The sequence below is a fragment of the Brachionichthys hirsutus genome, unplaced genomic scaffold, assembly GCF_040956055.1.
Source record: "Brachionichthys hirsutus isolate HB-005 unplaced genomic scaffold, CSIRO-AGI_Bhir_v1 contig_955, whole genome shotgun sequence".
Lineage (NCBI taxonomy): Eukaryota > Metazoa > Chordata > Actinopteri > Lophiiformes > Brachionichthyidae > Brachionichthys > Brachionichthys hirsutus.
Window position 1 is genome coordinate 241,386 of NW_027180373.1, and position 14,871 is coordinate 256,256.

Consider the following 14,871-nt stretch of genomic DNA (forward strand, 5'->3'; position numbering starts at 1 on the left):
ATAAAATGTCAAAATTGTCATGGCATAAATGTCAGAGCATTATATCCCCAGGCCCCAAAGCAATGACAGCAATTCAGATGTTCCCAACCTGGAGTGAAGACCTCTTAAGAGGGCAGTTCACTGTGAAATAAAAGGAAATAATAATGTCTAAACATGAAAATATTTCAAATATGTTTATATTCCTCTGCGGATTGAGTAGAACCACATTGTGGTTTGGAATAGCAGCAAGAGTTAAAAAGGTCTGCACCGAGGCCTTTGTTCCAGTGGAGGGCAACAGAGCCACATCCAACCAATCTAACATTCCTTGCATCATCTCTGGCGCTCACAGCTCAAAGGAGCAAGAGATACAACAACGGAGGTTTGAGAACTGTTAAATTCAATCAAAGTTAACATTAAACACTCACGCAGGAGCGTACGAAAGACAACGGCATGTTCGCATCTGAGCAAGTTTTTTCGGATAAATATGTGACGTAGCTTCACAGATGGACTTCTAACACACAAAGACAGGAAGCTAATGATTTCCCATTGACATCCTGCTGGTGAGAATTCAGCATTGTTCAAAATGCAGAGAGAGCGGGAAGACAAAAGACTGTTGGCTTGTGTCAAACGCCATTATATTCCGCAGCAAAGATCAACCTGTTTGGAGAGAAGCATGCAAGGTATGCAAAATCCTCGATAATTTTGGATACAACTTTTCAACCATCACTAGTGCAAAATGCTGATAAAACAGGAAGAAGAAAAGAAATCATTAAAAGATGTATAGCGAATAGGAGGAAGCATGATGACACAGAGTCTTTCATATGTGGAATTTGACCATCATTAATAATGTGCACATCTCTATCCGGAACAGTTGGCTGCTGGGGGGGGGGGGGGTTAAAGTTGAGGGGTGACAGTCACAGCAATCATCCTAATCATAGAACAGTCTGACATTCTCACTTCCTCACTGCAGCTGATGGGGAAGCTCATAATCATGAGAAATGCTGTGAGCGTAGCTGGAAGGTTCCATGAGGCGGCGGCTCTCTTCATGCAGGCATGCATATTCTTGTCTAACTCGAACGCAAACGTTCAGAGTTGTAGCAAACTGAAAAAGGACAGAATCCCAGCCAACAGCAATGCAATTAGCGCGTTTGCTAACACAATTAAAATGTGTGTGTGTGTGTGTGTGTTTTGTATGTGTGCGGCCCCACCCACACATTCACTTAGTCTGTGAAAAATAGGAATCGAAAAGGGAAGGAGGTCCGCTGGGGTTTCACTGAAGACCCTGAGTGGCTACAAATAAAGCGACCGCCTTCTCACCTCATGTTTCACTGGTTCCTGCCACTGTAGGGAAGACTTGGGACGTCTTCTTCTGACAGACACCATTATGGCTTCTATAGTGGCCTCATCTTACTGTTAGGGAGACATGGCCAGCTATACTTGCAGTAGGAGGAGGTGGCACGAATGGTGTGGGTGGGGGGGGATCATCGGGCACAGCGCCGTGAGGTCTGTTTTTGGAGAAGATGGTGCAGGTAAAATTACTGAGAGAGATCTTTAAATGGATTATTCAAACAAGTCCTGCATTTGTAGCAGCCAGTGTCTAATATCACTTTGTCAAATGTGTTCCCTTTTATCAGTGAGGGATTCCTGAATCAAGAGCTGTCTTGGAAAATTTGTATCTCTGAAAAAAAGTCCTGTCAGGATGCAGTCACCACTGCTGAAATAGGTTCTGAGAACTGAAGAAGCCCCTTGGATAAGAGGGGAAATGTCTTCAAACATTTAAACTACCTTTTAGGCTGCATTGAGGCATCCAGCCTCTATGCAGAATCTCTCTTGTGTAAAACATGGTCAGCACACGTCCAACAAGTCCTTTACAAAAACTGTGTAAAAGCAATCAAAAAAGAAAGGGCAGTGTAACAGTGCACCCACTGCATGGACCAGCAAGCCGAGGGGAGGCTCTTCACTCTTTTGACAAATATTTTTAATTTGTTTAGTGAAAATATTAGTATTGGAATTTTTATTTATTTCTGGTGCAGGATACAAAAAAGCAAATCACAAAAGTGGCAGCTTTTAAACTTTAATTCTGGTGAAGTGAAGCTCACAATCCATGTAGAAAGAACACATTTTAGAGGAGAATAAAGCAGGTCAAGAAGCAGCTTCAGTATTTTGCTGTAATATCAGACAAAAGGACAAATTACTTTGCTGATTGATAAGCATTGCACTGATGTTTTTTAAAATCTTATTTATTTGTATTTCTAATTTTTGTATTTGAAGCACTTTCTTGTTGATATGTGAAACTGTACATTTGTGAATGTAATTAAAGTGTAAAAAAATCAAAAGGTCAAATCTTTTTATTTTAAGTGAAGGAACAGACGGAAGATTGATACTGTCATCTGTATCAATCTTCTCATGTGACTATCAGCTAAATTATTGGGTGTACTATTACACATCACACCTTCTACCATAATGGCTCTGTGTAAATCACACAACAGTGTTAGCACATAATCCTCACTGAAGGTGCACTTTGCAATGTTTGACAGCATGTTGCTAAACTTCAAGCGTGCCAATTATAATGCCGGCTTCACACCACAGGAGCTTAAAATAAATCCTCACGGATTTTGAAATTGGGTTTCACCACACACAAATTGAGAATTGCTGCAAATTATCTTCTCTTGAATCTCAAACATGCACTCAGTGCAATATAGAAAAATAATGTGCCTCACACACTGCAGGATTCAACGGAAATTCTCCTGCCAGAGGGAGCAGTGAAGGCGCCTCCTGACGTGACGCGATGCTGTTGTAGCAGTCGATCTGTCTGAAGTGAGAAAACAGAGCGAGGGAGTGTAATTGGGAAGACGACATAAGCCCGCAACACTCCCTGCATTATGTGTCCTACCAGAATGTCAGTAGTGACAGAAAAATACGTTGGTGATGCAGAAAGTGAAAGCCCCATTTTCTGGTTCAGACAGTTATTTAAAGCACCTTGAATAACCTTTAAAGGAAAAATCAGTCACCAGTGGACTGAACCTTGTCTCAACAGTCGACCCTGGCTGGATCAGCGAGCTTCTTGTCCATGGCATCGGTCCACGTGGTATGAAAGCAACAGGCTGAAGGAACAGGCACATTGGCCTGCGGGGAGTGTTCTCGCAGGGAAACATGCTTGTGACAGCTCAAACATGACAACAGTCACTCTGCTAAGTTTAGCAGGGAATCCAGGACAAGTGGATCATCTTTCAGATGCACACACAGACACACACACACGCTGAGTAACCAGTGAAGAAAACATTAACTGTCAAACTTGTGAATTGCGAACTTGATCCAGTTTAATTTTAAGTTATTTTGAGCACCCAAGCAGTTTCACCATAGCAGTATATTCCTTTTTAATTATCCACACCGTTTTCATATCCCAATTTCTCTCCTGACTCAGAGAGAATGGGGATGTAGGAATGGCTGTTTTTGTCAGATCAGGCAACCTCTTCAGAAAAGTTGTCAACAGGACACCTATGCATGAGTAGTTTATTTATATGAAGTGCAACTGTATGTGCGTTGATGCGTTGAACAACAAGGTCGGAAGGGAAGAGAAAACAGGAATGGAAAAACAGGAAATGGAGGTGTATAGGGAGAGAGCGACAAATCACTGGAGGTTAAGGATGGGAGGAAGAGGGGACTTAGTGTTGGAGAAGAGGATTTCACAAGTTAAATTTAAAGTCTAGATGTTGGAAGTGAAAGCTAGTTTCAAGCCCGTCTTTGATTCATTCTCAGTCTCAGACGTGTGAAGCAGTTTTAGAGGACAAGCTGTTCTGTCAGCTATTCCTTTGAGAGGAGAATGCACATTGCCGATCATCGCACTATCTCATGGAGGAGTGTGTAAACTCACTGTGGAGAAGCCTTTATGTGCCGGGTTGAAAATATCGTCAATGCGTTTATGTATGCAAGTAGAATTCAAAGCAGAAGCACAGTCCTATGACGGGCACAAATATTTGTTACAATGTCAAATATTTGTATTTCATGATCTTTACGATCTTTATGTTCATTTCTGTGTCACTCATCTCAATTTAGATAAGGAAATGACGGGACCATCCTTCTGTAAATTTCATGCTTTAAACACACCTAAACCAACAATGTTGCAGTAATAAAATACTTCCAAGAGCCACAGCCAAGCATCCCAGGTGCGTCGCTTTCTAACGACGAAGGAAAACACTCACACTGGAAGCTGGATTCTTGATTACATAGCTTTATCTCCGGTGGATCATTAACAATTTAATGCCAGAACACGCAAGGTAACAGAGGAAAAGATTGCCATGCACAGAAATCTCCAGCACGCACGCACGCACACACACACACACATGGTAGAGAGGGAAAGTGGCAAAACAAGGGCAGCACTGAACACCAACTCACCATGATGCTGAGTTTAAAGAAATATCAGTTTAAAGAAAATCTCACTTAATCTTCAGTCTGTGAAGCTTTTGTTTTTTTTAAAAAGACCTTGGATACAAAGTTGATAGCAACATTCTGAGGGGATTTTGAGCAGCACCTAACTCCCGCAGAAGACAACAGAGCATTCACCTCTTGGCTGGACTGTGACAGCACCCTGGCTTTGGCCCGACTTGTTGCCTCCAAAGCTGACTTGGCATCAAGTCGTTGGGAACACCTGGCCAGTGTTCCCCGCCTACCCGGCCACCAAGTGTCTGAGATCAGCAATCGCAGTGGCAGTTGTTGCAGACACGGAGGCTGCTGCTTCCCTGTCGGTCCGTTCCCAAAGTCATACTGTCTGTTGGTGTTTTCTTCTCACTGGCAACATGCGCCCTCACACACCTCTGATACTGACTTTCTCACCCCATTATTGAACCCGTTAAATAAACTCGTGTGTTGGGGCCTGCTAGCCGGCCGTAACAGGACTCTCACTGTTGACTTCCTTTTCCGATCAATAGATTTGAAAGGTCATAGATAAAAGACTATTTGCTTATTACCTTACTACATGTGTTTCAGAATCCACCGTGTCCAGTAATTTGCTGATACACAGTCTTTCCTTGGTGAAAGAAGCACTGAGATTAAAAAAAAAAAGTATAGAGAAAATAAAAGTATAAGAAATGCCATTCAAATCATCATTTCAGAGTCCAACAGTGGGGACAGATTTTAATTTAAAGTAAGCTAAAGTAGTGTTAAAGCCTGTGAAGAAGCCTCTCGTGTAAATAGTCCATCTATCCATCCTATAATTGCTTATCCTTGGCAGCAACAAGAAGAACTATCTAAGCCTATCCCAGCTGGTGTAACGTGGACAAGTTCCATGCATAGAGAGACTAGAAACTATTCACACCATTAAGTATGGAGCTATTCATTATCAAACATGCACACAATGCAGTTACCAACACACCTATTGCCAGTTTTTTAGGTCGTAAGAGGGAGCTAAAATAATATGCAAGTCCACAGAGACAGGATTATGATCCATGCCCGGGATATTCTTCCCGGTTTAATATCAGCTAAGTTCAATTTAGGTGATCTCTTCAACTTTAATAATACAGAGTAATTTAATTTGCACAGCAGGAACAAAAGTTATTAAACAAACCGTGAAGCAGTGCAGTATTAGCTTCCAAAATGTGGTGAAATATATAATGAGCCATTAAAAAGAATTACTGACGTGCAGCACTATCTCAATATTGTACTGGCCTGGAGTATTTTAAGATAATTATGAATCCATACTCTCTGCAGATGAACACAAGTGCAGCATAATGAACACCAGTCAAGTCATATTTGAATATATATGAGTTTGCATCACATTTTTTTTAGGCAACTAAAACCCTGACAGCATCAGGACCAGGAGACAGAGATGGAGTCCTCAACCCGTCTCTGGGCATTAGCGTCCATCAGTCACTAATGTCACGCTGCATACGCTGTGTGCTGTGAGGAGGGACTGTAATCTGCCTCCTCCACACATTGAAGGTTTGGGGGGGGGGGGGGGGGTATCCAGAGGGTCTTTGGAGAGCAGGATACAGATAACAGGGACGGTCTTCTGCTTTGTAACATCTGGTGCTCCTTGCTCTGGACTCCCGGCCTCCTGCTTTGTCCTGTAGTAGAGCTTACAAACTGCAGCAAATTACTGCTCTTGCTTCTTTCTTTCACTTTCATGCATAGGATGTCTGATGCCAGGCCGGGTATCGGACAGGGGAAGTTGTCCTCTGTGCATCTGACTCTCCTGAAGCTGCTCTGGCCAAGTTGTGGCGACAACGATGAAGACATGACATCGGAGTCGAACGAAGCAGACTGCCGTTCCCGCATGGAGCTGCTTGTACCATTTGAACTCTTCATCTGACCCCTGGGTTCAGCCATTTTTTTAGGAGATTGTGAAAAGTAACTGGAAGATGTGCTGTCGTCTTATTTGTGTATTTGACATCAAAATGACGTCACAATCATGTCTCTTCCAACATATAGAAATAAAAAGCAATACATTTTGTATAATCCAAGCTTGTGTCCTAAATCGACATGTCCATTTGATCTTCTGAGCGCTGAAATGACAGCCAGCAGCATGAAGTGGATCTTTCTTTCTCTAATCCCATTCAAGGAAATAATGTCCTTTTTTCTATTCAGCACCAAGGACAGCTGATGCCAATAAACACATGAGGCTCAGAGAGAGACATGTAGAGAGGGACATGGTGTTATTAAAGGCATTTCATGTGCTCATAATAGTTGATTTTGAAGGGGCATTTTCATTACCCTTTGGGGCTTCAGATAATTTACTCATTCATGCGGTTGCTTGCATTTTATTAATGTGTAAACAATATTTAATAAGAAACACAGATTAAATGAACCTTTGTTTTCTCTGTGTATTGTTGACATCATCCATTCTTGCTGAAATTGCTCCACGATACAATTCCAGAGGGGTAAACATTTTCCGATTAGTAGAATTGTTAAAACTGTGGCTAAGTTGGTAGAGTGATCGGTAGGTCAGTGGTTCGAATCCCAGCTCTGACTGTCCACATGTCGAAGTGTCCTTGGGCCTGGCAGCGCCTTGCATGGCAGCAGTCGCCCACTTGAGTGAACGTGTGAATGTGAGTCCAAAGCTGTAAAGCGTTTTGGGCACTGCAAAGTATGGAAAAGCGCTATTTAAGTGCAGTCCATTTAACCATATAAGGCCAATCACAATAAATTGTGCTTTTCAATATGACTTCCCCTCTTCTCTGAAATCACGGAGCCATGTGGTCTTCGAGCACCGCCTTCCTCTACTACAGCGGCTTCGCTGCTCCGTCTTTCATTCCATCGCCCGCTGGGCTTACCCAGAAAATGGTTCTCATGGGAATCGTGAATGGGTTCTTGTTGAGAACCGGTTCCCAGTGTTTCAATTCCTTGGAATCGTTAGCATTTTTTTTTTTGCAGGACTGGAAAATGCAAAATGCTGAAAAGTTGACTTTACAGAAGTCAAATTCTCACAGGTCATCAATAATGAGAAAATGATGTCACACCTTATAGAATATGATTTAATGCTGTCAAATCACCCAACTGTCATTTAATTAGCTAAAACTTAATTCACAGTATAATACATTGCAAACTGCACAGTGAATTATAATACTGACTTGTACTTGTACACAGTCGATACTTGCATTTCTATGATAAAATATATTTCTACAAACATCACATTTTGAATGCAGGACTTTTATTTATAAGGAAGTATTTTCTAACATTAGCCTAAGCTTTGCTGTTTTTTCTTCTCCCATAGCTTTTTTAATTCTTCTACAGCACAACTAATAAGTTTCCTGTCCTCAGCTGTGAAACAGCAGGCACACGGTCATTTAGCCTCAGTTCATTTCAGAGCTAGGCTTGTTTCATAACTCTTATCAGATTGGCCAGCTCATCTGCTCTGTGTCTGACAGCAGTCTTGTCACCCAGCTGTGATGCTCTCTGAGGAAAAGGTCTTGTAATCTTCTAATATCCGTCAAACAGGAAACAGTCAGACCTTTAATTATGTTTATTAAATAAATGTACAGCCTACTGCATGGGATCTACCGAAAGAATACAAGACAATATGAAATGTAGCTGAAATGGCAACCAAGCCAAATCACTCCTGGCCGTTCAGGCATCCTCCTCTCGTGCTGGAGGAAACTGCTTGATCATATCTTCGTGGCCCCAATCGTGCCAAAAGAAAGATGAAGGTTCGCCTTTCGACAAGATCGATGACGATGCCGAGAGACTCCAGAAAATTGACAAGATTCTATACTGGAGTGGCTGAACAGCTAAAAAAAAATTATAATGCATTTTTTTCTGCTTTGTGTCACATTCCTACATTGTTATTACATCTACAGTATATATACCTACAAACACACACACACACGCAAGCACACACATACACAACCAATCTAAAAGTGGCAGCAGTCCAAGCAATAAGCAAGTCATAATGGAGTTTGTAATGAAGGTAGTCACCACTCATTATCCCGCTCACACCGTCAATTTCAACATGAGTGCCTTTCAGTGTGTGTGTGTGCTTGTCCACACATGCTTTAGAACCTGGCAGTTTGCAAACAAAAACAAAAAAAAACTCCAATTCATAATGTCTGACAAGATGATGAACGTCAAGGGCAGGACCAAAAGAGACAGAAAATATTTTTCCCCGAAGACACTCATGTCACATGACTTTCACTGTCGATAGCAACCACATATAATAAGAGCGTTTAAGTTATTCAATTCATAATAAATATTTTAATCAGATTTCTTTCCACTACTTTCTTAGTTTTTCCACACTTGTCTCAACATGTTTTACTGTTTATTGATTTTATTATATTTTTTGCATTGCAAATGCTGCTGCTTATGTGTTTGCTACAATGGCTAAATACTAAATGTTTTTACTGCAAAGCACTTTGTGAAGTCCGTCTTGAAAAGTGCCTTGTCCAGGGAGTGCCCCGCCTCTCGCCCGATGACTGCTGGGATAGGCTCCAGCATGACCCACGACCTGATAATGGACAATGCGGTTTGGAACATAAATTAATTTCAATATTCCGAGTACCTAAAAATTGTACTTTCATCACTGGTTTCATATTAGTATAATATAAATGTAACGCAATATAAATGTAAGCAAAATACATGCGTCCTCCTAGATCGGATATAATTGTGTGTTGTTTGTTAATTTTTTGAAATTGTTTTCCCATCTTCACATCTTGATGTTCAGATTCGGTAGTGATAGCAGTTCAACCAGGAAAGACAAGTGAGTGAAGCAATGCTAATTGATTATTGCAGCAGATGATATGTGATTTGAAGAAATCTTTAGCACTAGACTCATAGGGGAGATTGGGATCAAAGGGCATCAGCCATGAGCAAGAAAACGAACCCCTCTCTGGTTGTGGCGGCTGATGACTCTGCTCAGACTGATGTGGTAGAAGTTGGTGAGCCTGTGGGCAGTGGACCGTCTGTACAGAAAGATCTCTGTTAGCCAGGTGATTGGCTAACAGAAATAGTGTGCGCTATTGGGTAGATGTAACCCCAGACAGTGACAGCAGGAAACTAAGTCATGATTGAGATGTGTAAATGACAGGAATGTATGAGAAATAAACGACGGCTTTGTGTGTGCATGTGTGAGCGTGTCTCTACGTGAGTGTGTTTGTGGGCATGTGTCCTTCTGCAAGCGCTCTCTAACTGGTTGCAGCTGCCTTTCATTCTGTTGCAACTTTCCATGCCCTTTCTGATTTTTTTTCTTCTCTTTTCTCACACACACACACACACCTACACACGCACACACACACACCCTTACACACACAGGAACACATGCTTTTGTATTTGGACAAGCATCAACAGCCCGGGTGCTTTCACACACATTTTTGGCTAACAGTTAAGAGTGAGTTATTCTTACCTGAACAGCAGTGATTGATCAGTCTGGATCTTCCTCACAAGTATGCCGGCAGATGGTATGAATACAGCTGAAGGATAAATTATACCAGTCGCACTATGGTGCAGCCAAGAGACAGTGATTTCTTCTAATGTGTTTACGTTACTTCCACTGTTGAAAAGATGTGCTGGAAGCTGCTATCCCTTTTTAGAAGATGCATCTTGCTGTGTACAAACACTGCTCTTGTCTCACGAATGGCTCTCAAGGCTCCACATTGCCTCAGTATTGCAAATGGTTTACCTATTTGTGCAATGCATTGCAAACGCAGCAAAATATCACATGTAAAAGTAGAAAATTTGGCTTTTAGCAGCATTACAAAGTCAGCAGATGTGCTAAATTTTGTCCTTTCATTGTTTATATCACGGTTTCCCACCGAGGACCACACACTGACATTCTGATTGTAATTGGTTTTTGCGTGGTTGGCACTGCTCCTGTGATGGATGCGGTTGTACTCATTCCCACTGTAAATCTCCAAGAGCAGAATTTTAGATTAGCTGTCCTGACTGTGATTACCCTGTGGTGCCCCCTGCCCCCCCCCCCCCCAACCACCACCACTCCGCCACACAGTCCCAGGCAAGAACACAATCAGAAACTTTGTTCTCCACAACTCCCATTACTCTTCACACCCATATGTTCTTCTCTGTTACTGGACCGTCTCCTCCCAGCGCTTCTTCAACCAGAGCTCCCCCCGGAGGTACAAAAATGCAGTGAAGAAAAACGTTCTAATTCTAGAACAGAGGGCGACGTGAGAGAAAAGAGGTGAAAGGCATCTGAGGAGGGAGGGAGGGAGGGTGGGTGGAGACGCTGGCAAGCATTCGAACATTCTACAAGTCAAGATTTGTTCTGGTGCTGTCTGAACCGAACCTTCCTTTCCCTTATTTATGTGCACGCAAGATCACGGAGGCTTCACATTAGACAAATAATCAGGAACAGATATTAGTATTCATGTGGTCCTTGGCTCATGTCACAGTGCCCCCCCCCCTTTACAATGAAACAACACCCAGAAACCAACAAACAGCTACAGCAGCCACCTACTCCAAAAAGGTCTGTATTGCCTTTAGGCTCTCTAACAGAGACACATACACAAACACACATTTACAACATCAAATACGCAGTTTGCCCCTCAAAGGCAGCAATTCAAAAGCTGCCTTTATTCATGGCCACTGGAGGAAGAGGCCTGGCCTGCTTCTTGCCCCCCCCCCCCCCCCAACAGCAGTAGGAAGAATGAGGAGGAGGAGCGCCAAGAGAACGGAACTCTCCAAAACGTACTCATTTAAGACATTTAACTCCTCAAATGCAAGTTAATCACAGATTTAAAATGACCCGTCATTTTAGGATTTTTTTTTAATCCTCTTTCATTGACGATCATGTTTTAAATATCACAATTTATTGAAAGAGGTACACGTGGCCCCAGACATTGTTTCACTTCCTGTCATGGCAAATAGCTGAGCACGTTACATGCTTACAAAGGTCTTACTACATACGTCAAACGTTGAATAATTCCGGGTAAAATATGTACAAAGGGACTTCGTCAGCCATTTCTTCATCACAATTACAACAGATTCAAAAGGGGAAACGTCAAAACGTCAACACTGCAGTTTTTAACCTTGCGGTATCTCATACAAGCTGTCGTACGCAGAACCTCTGGTTTCCCTGCTTCTGGATCCATGCACTAAAGGTGGGACTTCAACGGAAACATTAACACCACAAACTCATCTGGAACATCACAACACCCTGTACAGTACACCAAAGAAACACTCATTGTAATATCACAGACACAGATGTGATGCAAATACTGCGTATTTTTTCCCCCTGTATGGATTAATTGGGTTAACGTGTCGTCACAGAATCTCAGCTTCACAGCTGTCAAAGTGAAAAAGTACTCGGCCAGATTTCTAGACCCGAAGATGTTGGAAGAAATGAGGAGTGACAGATAGCCGGCCCTCTGAGCAGCAACTCGTGTGTCACAGTGCATATCAAAGTCTGCACGTTTATGCAGCAGTCGTGAGTTCAGTGCATTTACGTTCTCATTTACGCGCCTTTAACCGCAAGCTCTTACCTGCTTAATAGTTATTGATTACGTCTCAGTTCAGAGGCTGGAGGAGCTGCTATTCATCCACGTCTAGAACAAATGAATGCCTATTTACCCCATGTCATGAAATTCAATTTGCCCCAAAGCTAGGCTACCGGTACTTTAATTACTCAATACAAACGAAGCGTGGTGGCGCTAAGATTAAGGGAACAACACGTGTGCGAGACAATACAGTACAAGAGGATATTAACACCGATATAGGCTGCAGGATTGCGATGACAGTCACATGTTTACATAATGGAGTATTTATCATACAGTTTATTCAGTGTTATTCAGCCTTCAATCTCCACAGAGCACGTATCCGTCCTGCGCTGTGGAGTCTAAATCAAAACCTTCCACAGCCGTGACTTGACACACAAACGTGTCCCATCACAGCCGGCGGTCCCCGTTCTCCGCAAACTCAGCCAGACTGTTGAGAGCCGTCTCCTCGCTTTTCGACTGAAGGACAGTTTCGCCCTTCCTGGAGGGTTTTTTAGTCACCCTCGTGAGCTTCCTCCTGAAGGTATCTCCGGCCAGAAAGTAAAGAATGGGATCCACGCAGCTGTTGAGGCTGGCCAGCCCCCGCGTCACCTGGTAGGTGGCGTAGACCCAGTTGTTAAAATCACACATGTCAGGGCTCTGGAAGTACAGCCTGGCCCTCATGTTGAGGTTCTTCATCACATGGAAAGGCAGGTAGGAGACGGCAAAGACAACGAGCACGATGATGACCAGGTGGATGGACTTCTGCCGCAGCGGCGCGTTGGTCATTTCATTGTAGATCAAGGCTTTGACGATCATGCCATAGCAACAGAATATGATAATAAAGGGAATGCAGAAACCGAACACAGTCAGAGTCATGCTGTAGATGAAGTAGCCGGATAACTCATCCACGGTGGTGGTGTCGTAACAAGTGGTGCCATTCGGCTTTGAGCCGGTCCTGGAGTAATAAAGGATGGGGGACATACTTATGATAACCACCGCCCACACCAGCGCGCTGGTGAGGACCGCGTTCTTCTTCTTCAGCCGGCCCAGAGACTTGAGCGGGTGCACGACGCCACTGTACCTGTGAACGCTGATGCAGGTCAGAAACAGAATACTTCCATAAAGGTTGACATGGAACACGAAGCGTTGCAGCCGGCACAGCGCTTCACCGAATATCCAGTCAGTTTTGTTGAAGTAGTAGAAGATGAGGAAGGGCAACGAGAGCACGTAGCAGAAGTCAGCCAGGGCCAGGTTGAACATGTAGACGGAGATGCTGCTCCAGGGTCTCATGTGGCACACGAACATCCAAATCGCCAGGCTGTTGCCCACCAGCCCCGTGATGAAGACAACAATGTACACAGTGGGCAGGTAGTAGAAGTGCAAGCTCGTCTTTGTCAGGATACATCCTTGTTGCGTGTGATTGTGGAGATCTGTTACATTCAGCAAGGAGGTCAAGTTGAGGTACGACGTCATGGCGTCAGGGGCGGCTCCGATTACTGCATGAGAGGGACATATAACATTGGAAATGTTTCATGTCGATGCTCATCTATGTTATTCAAACCTCTCAAACTATAATAGATTAAACATGTTAGTGACATTTCTTTGCTTCAGAACCAATATTGCTTGATCTGTTATCATCAGGCAGAGCTATCAGAACACGATCAAACATATTTAGGAACATTTATATCCTACAGCAATAACCAGTCTGAATAAATAGTTGGCATAATCTACCTCATGGGCCTTGAGGGGTATAGTGGCAATCGATAGCATTGCAGTAGTATAATGTGTATTTTTACCGCCGCCGAGGCGGGTGTTAGCGAGATGATGGATGGATCATGATGACATTTTCAGGATATGTTGGAATTGTTACCAGGAACACATGATTAAACTTTGGTTATGATCCAGAAGAGATCCTGGATTCTGGATCAATTCAAATTGTCGTTAACATTGCAGTCAATGGAGCTTCAAAATGTGATCCTCTATATCTCGGTTGATTATTGACCGATGTTTATGACACAATCATGTAGGGCGGAGGCCTCTATCTCACACCTGAATTTCATCTGGATCGGATCCAGAATGACGTTAGGAAAACATAATACATTTTAACATTGAAAACTCCATTTACAGATTCAAAAATCTGTTAAAAATACACAAACTCTGATTCACGCATGGACTGCTTTGTAATGACAATAAAGACTTATTCTATTCACAGAATCCACATTCAAACATCAAACCTAATTTTGCCAAATGTCTACATACTGGTAAACACTGACTGGAGTGTCCATCCCACCACCACCCACACACACGCAGGCACACATGCGCGTATAGGCACGCACACACACACGCAGAGAGAAATAGAGACAGACAGATGATAAACATAGAACACCCACCGTTGACAGAGATTTGTATTCCACATTCCTGTAGCTTCCACAGTTGGTTGAAACGTCACTCAACATGCGTACGGCGCGCAACGAGCCGTCAGGTGTCTTCATCCAGTCTCGTGACGGCGTTGGAAATTGTTTGAAAGTTGTAATATCCTTCGGGTTTTCCGCCGACACGAAAAGGGCGACGATTTCCCCACAGCAAGCGGTGCGGTGAGACCGAAGGGACAGCTGCAGGCTCTGGCAAGAAGAGCCGGAATCACAAGGAGGCTCCGCGGAGCGAGAGGAGGATCTCTGCGCCGCGGAGAGGGGAGGCGCGCCGCGCCGCGCTGAACCACTGAGCGACTCTCGCGCTCCAAGTGCGCTCTGTTCCTCTCTCCTCCCCATTTGGCCCTGAGCATAAATGACCTGCCCGCATATCTGTATTATGATGATTATTCAAACTATGCGTTCTGGTGTTATCAGGAGTAAAGAAGGAAATTAAAAGGATGTCGCTTTTCCCATCACCAATTCCAAAATCAAAGTAAAAACGCATGCATTTCATGCATTGCGAGTCAGAGTAAGTCATATATTATTGTTTGGTTGTTGATTGG

At 43.2% G+C, this 14,871-nt stretch overlaps 1 protein-coding gene across 1 annotated transcript; it reads right to left on the minus strand.

The window, feature by feature from the left end:
- Positions 1–10,894: 10,894 nt before the first annotated feature.
- LOC137914187 (P2Y purinoceptor 1-like) lies at positions 10,895–13,370 on the minus strand. Its single transcript, XM_068757793.1, has one exon. It carries the CDS (start codon positions 13,368–13,370, stop codon positions 12,306–12,308), a length of 1,065 nt encoding a protein of 354 aa, XP_068613894.1. The 3' UTR covers positions 10,895–12,305.
- Positions 13,371–14,871: the final 1,501 nt, after the last annotated feature.

Excerpts from the sequence above, each read along its gene's own strand:
- LOC137914187 (XM_068757793.1), bottom strand. The coding sequence starts at position 13,370 with ATGACGTCGTACCTCAACTTGACCTCCTTGCTGAATGTAACAGATCTC.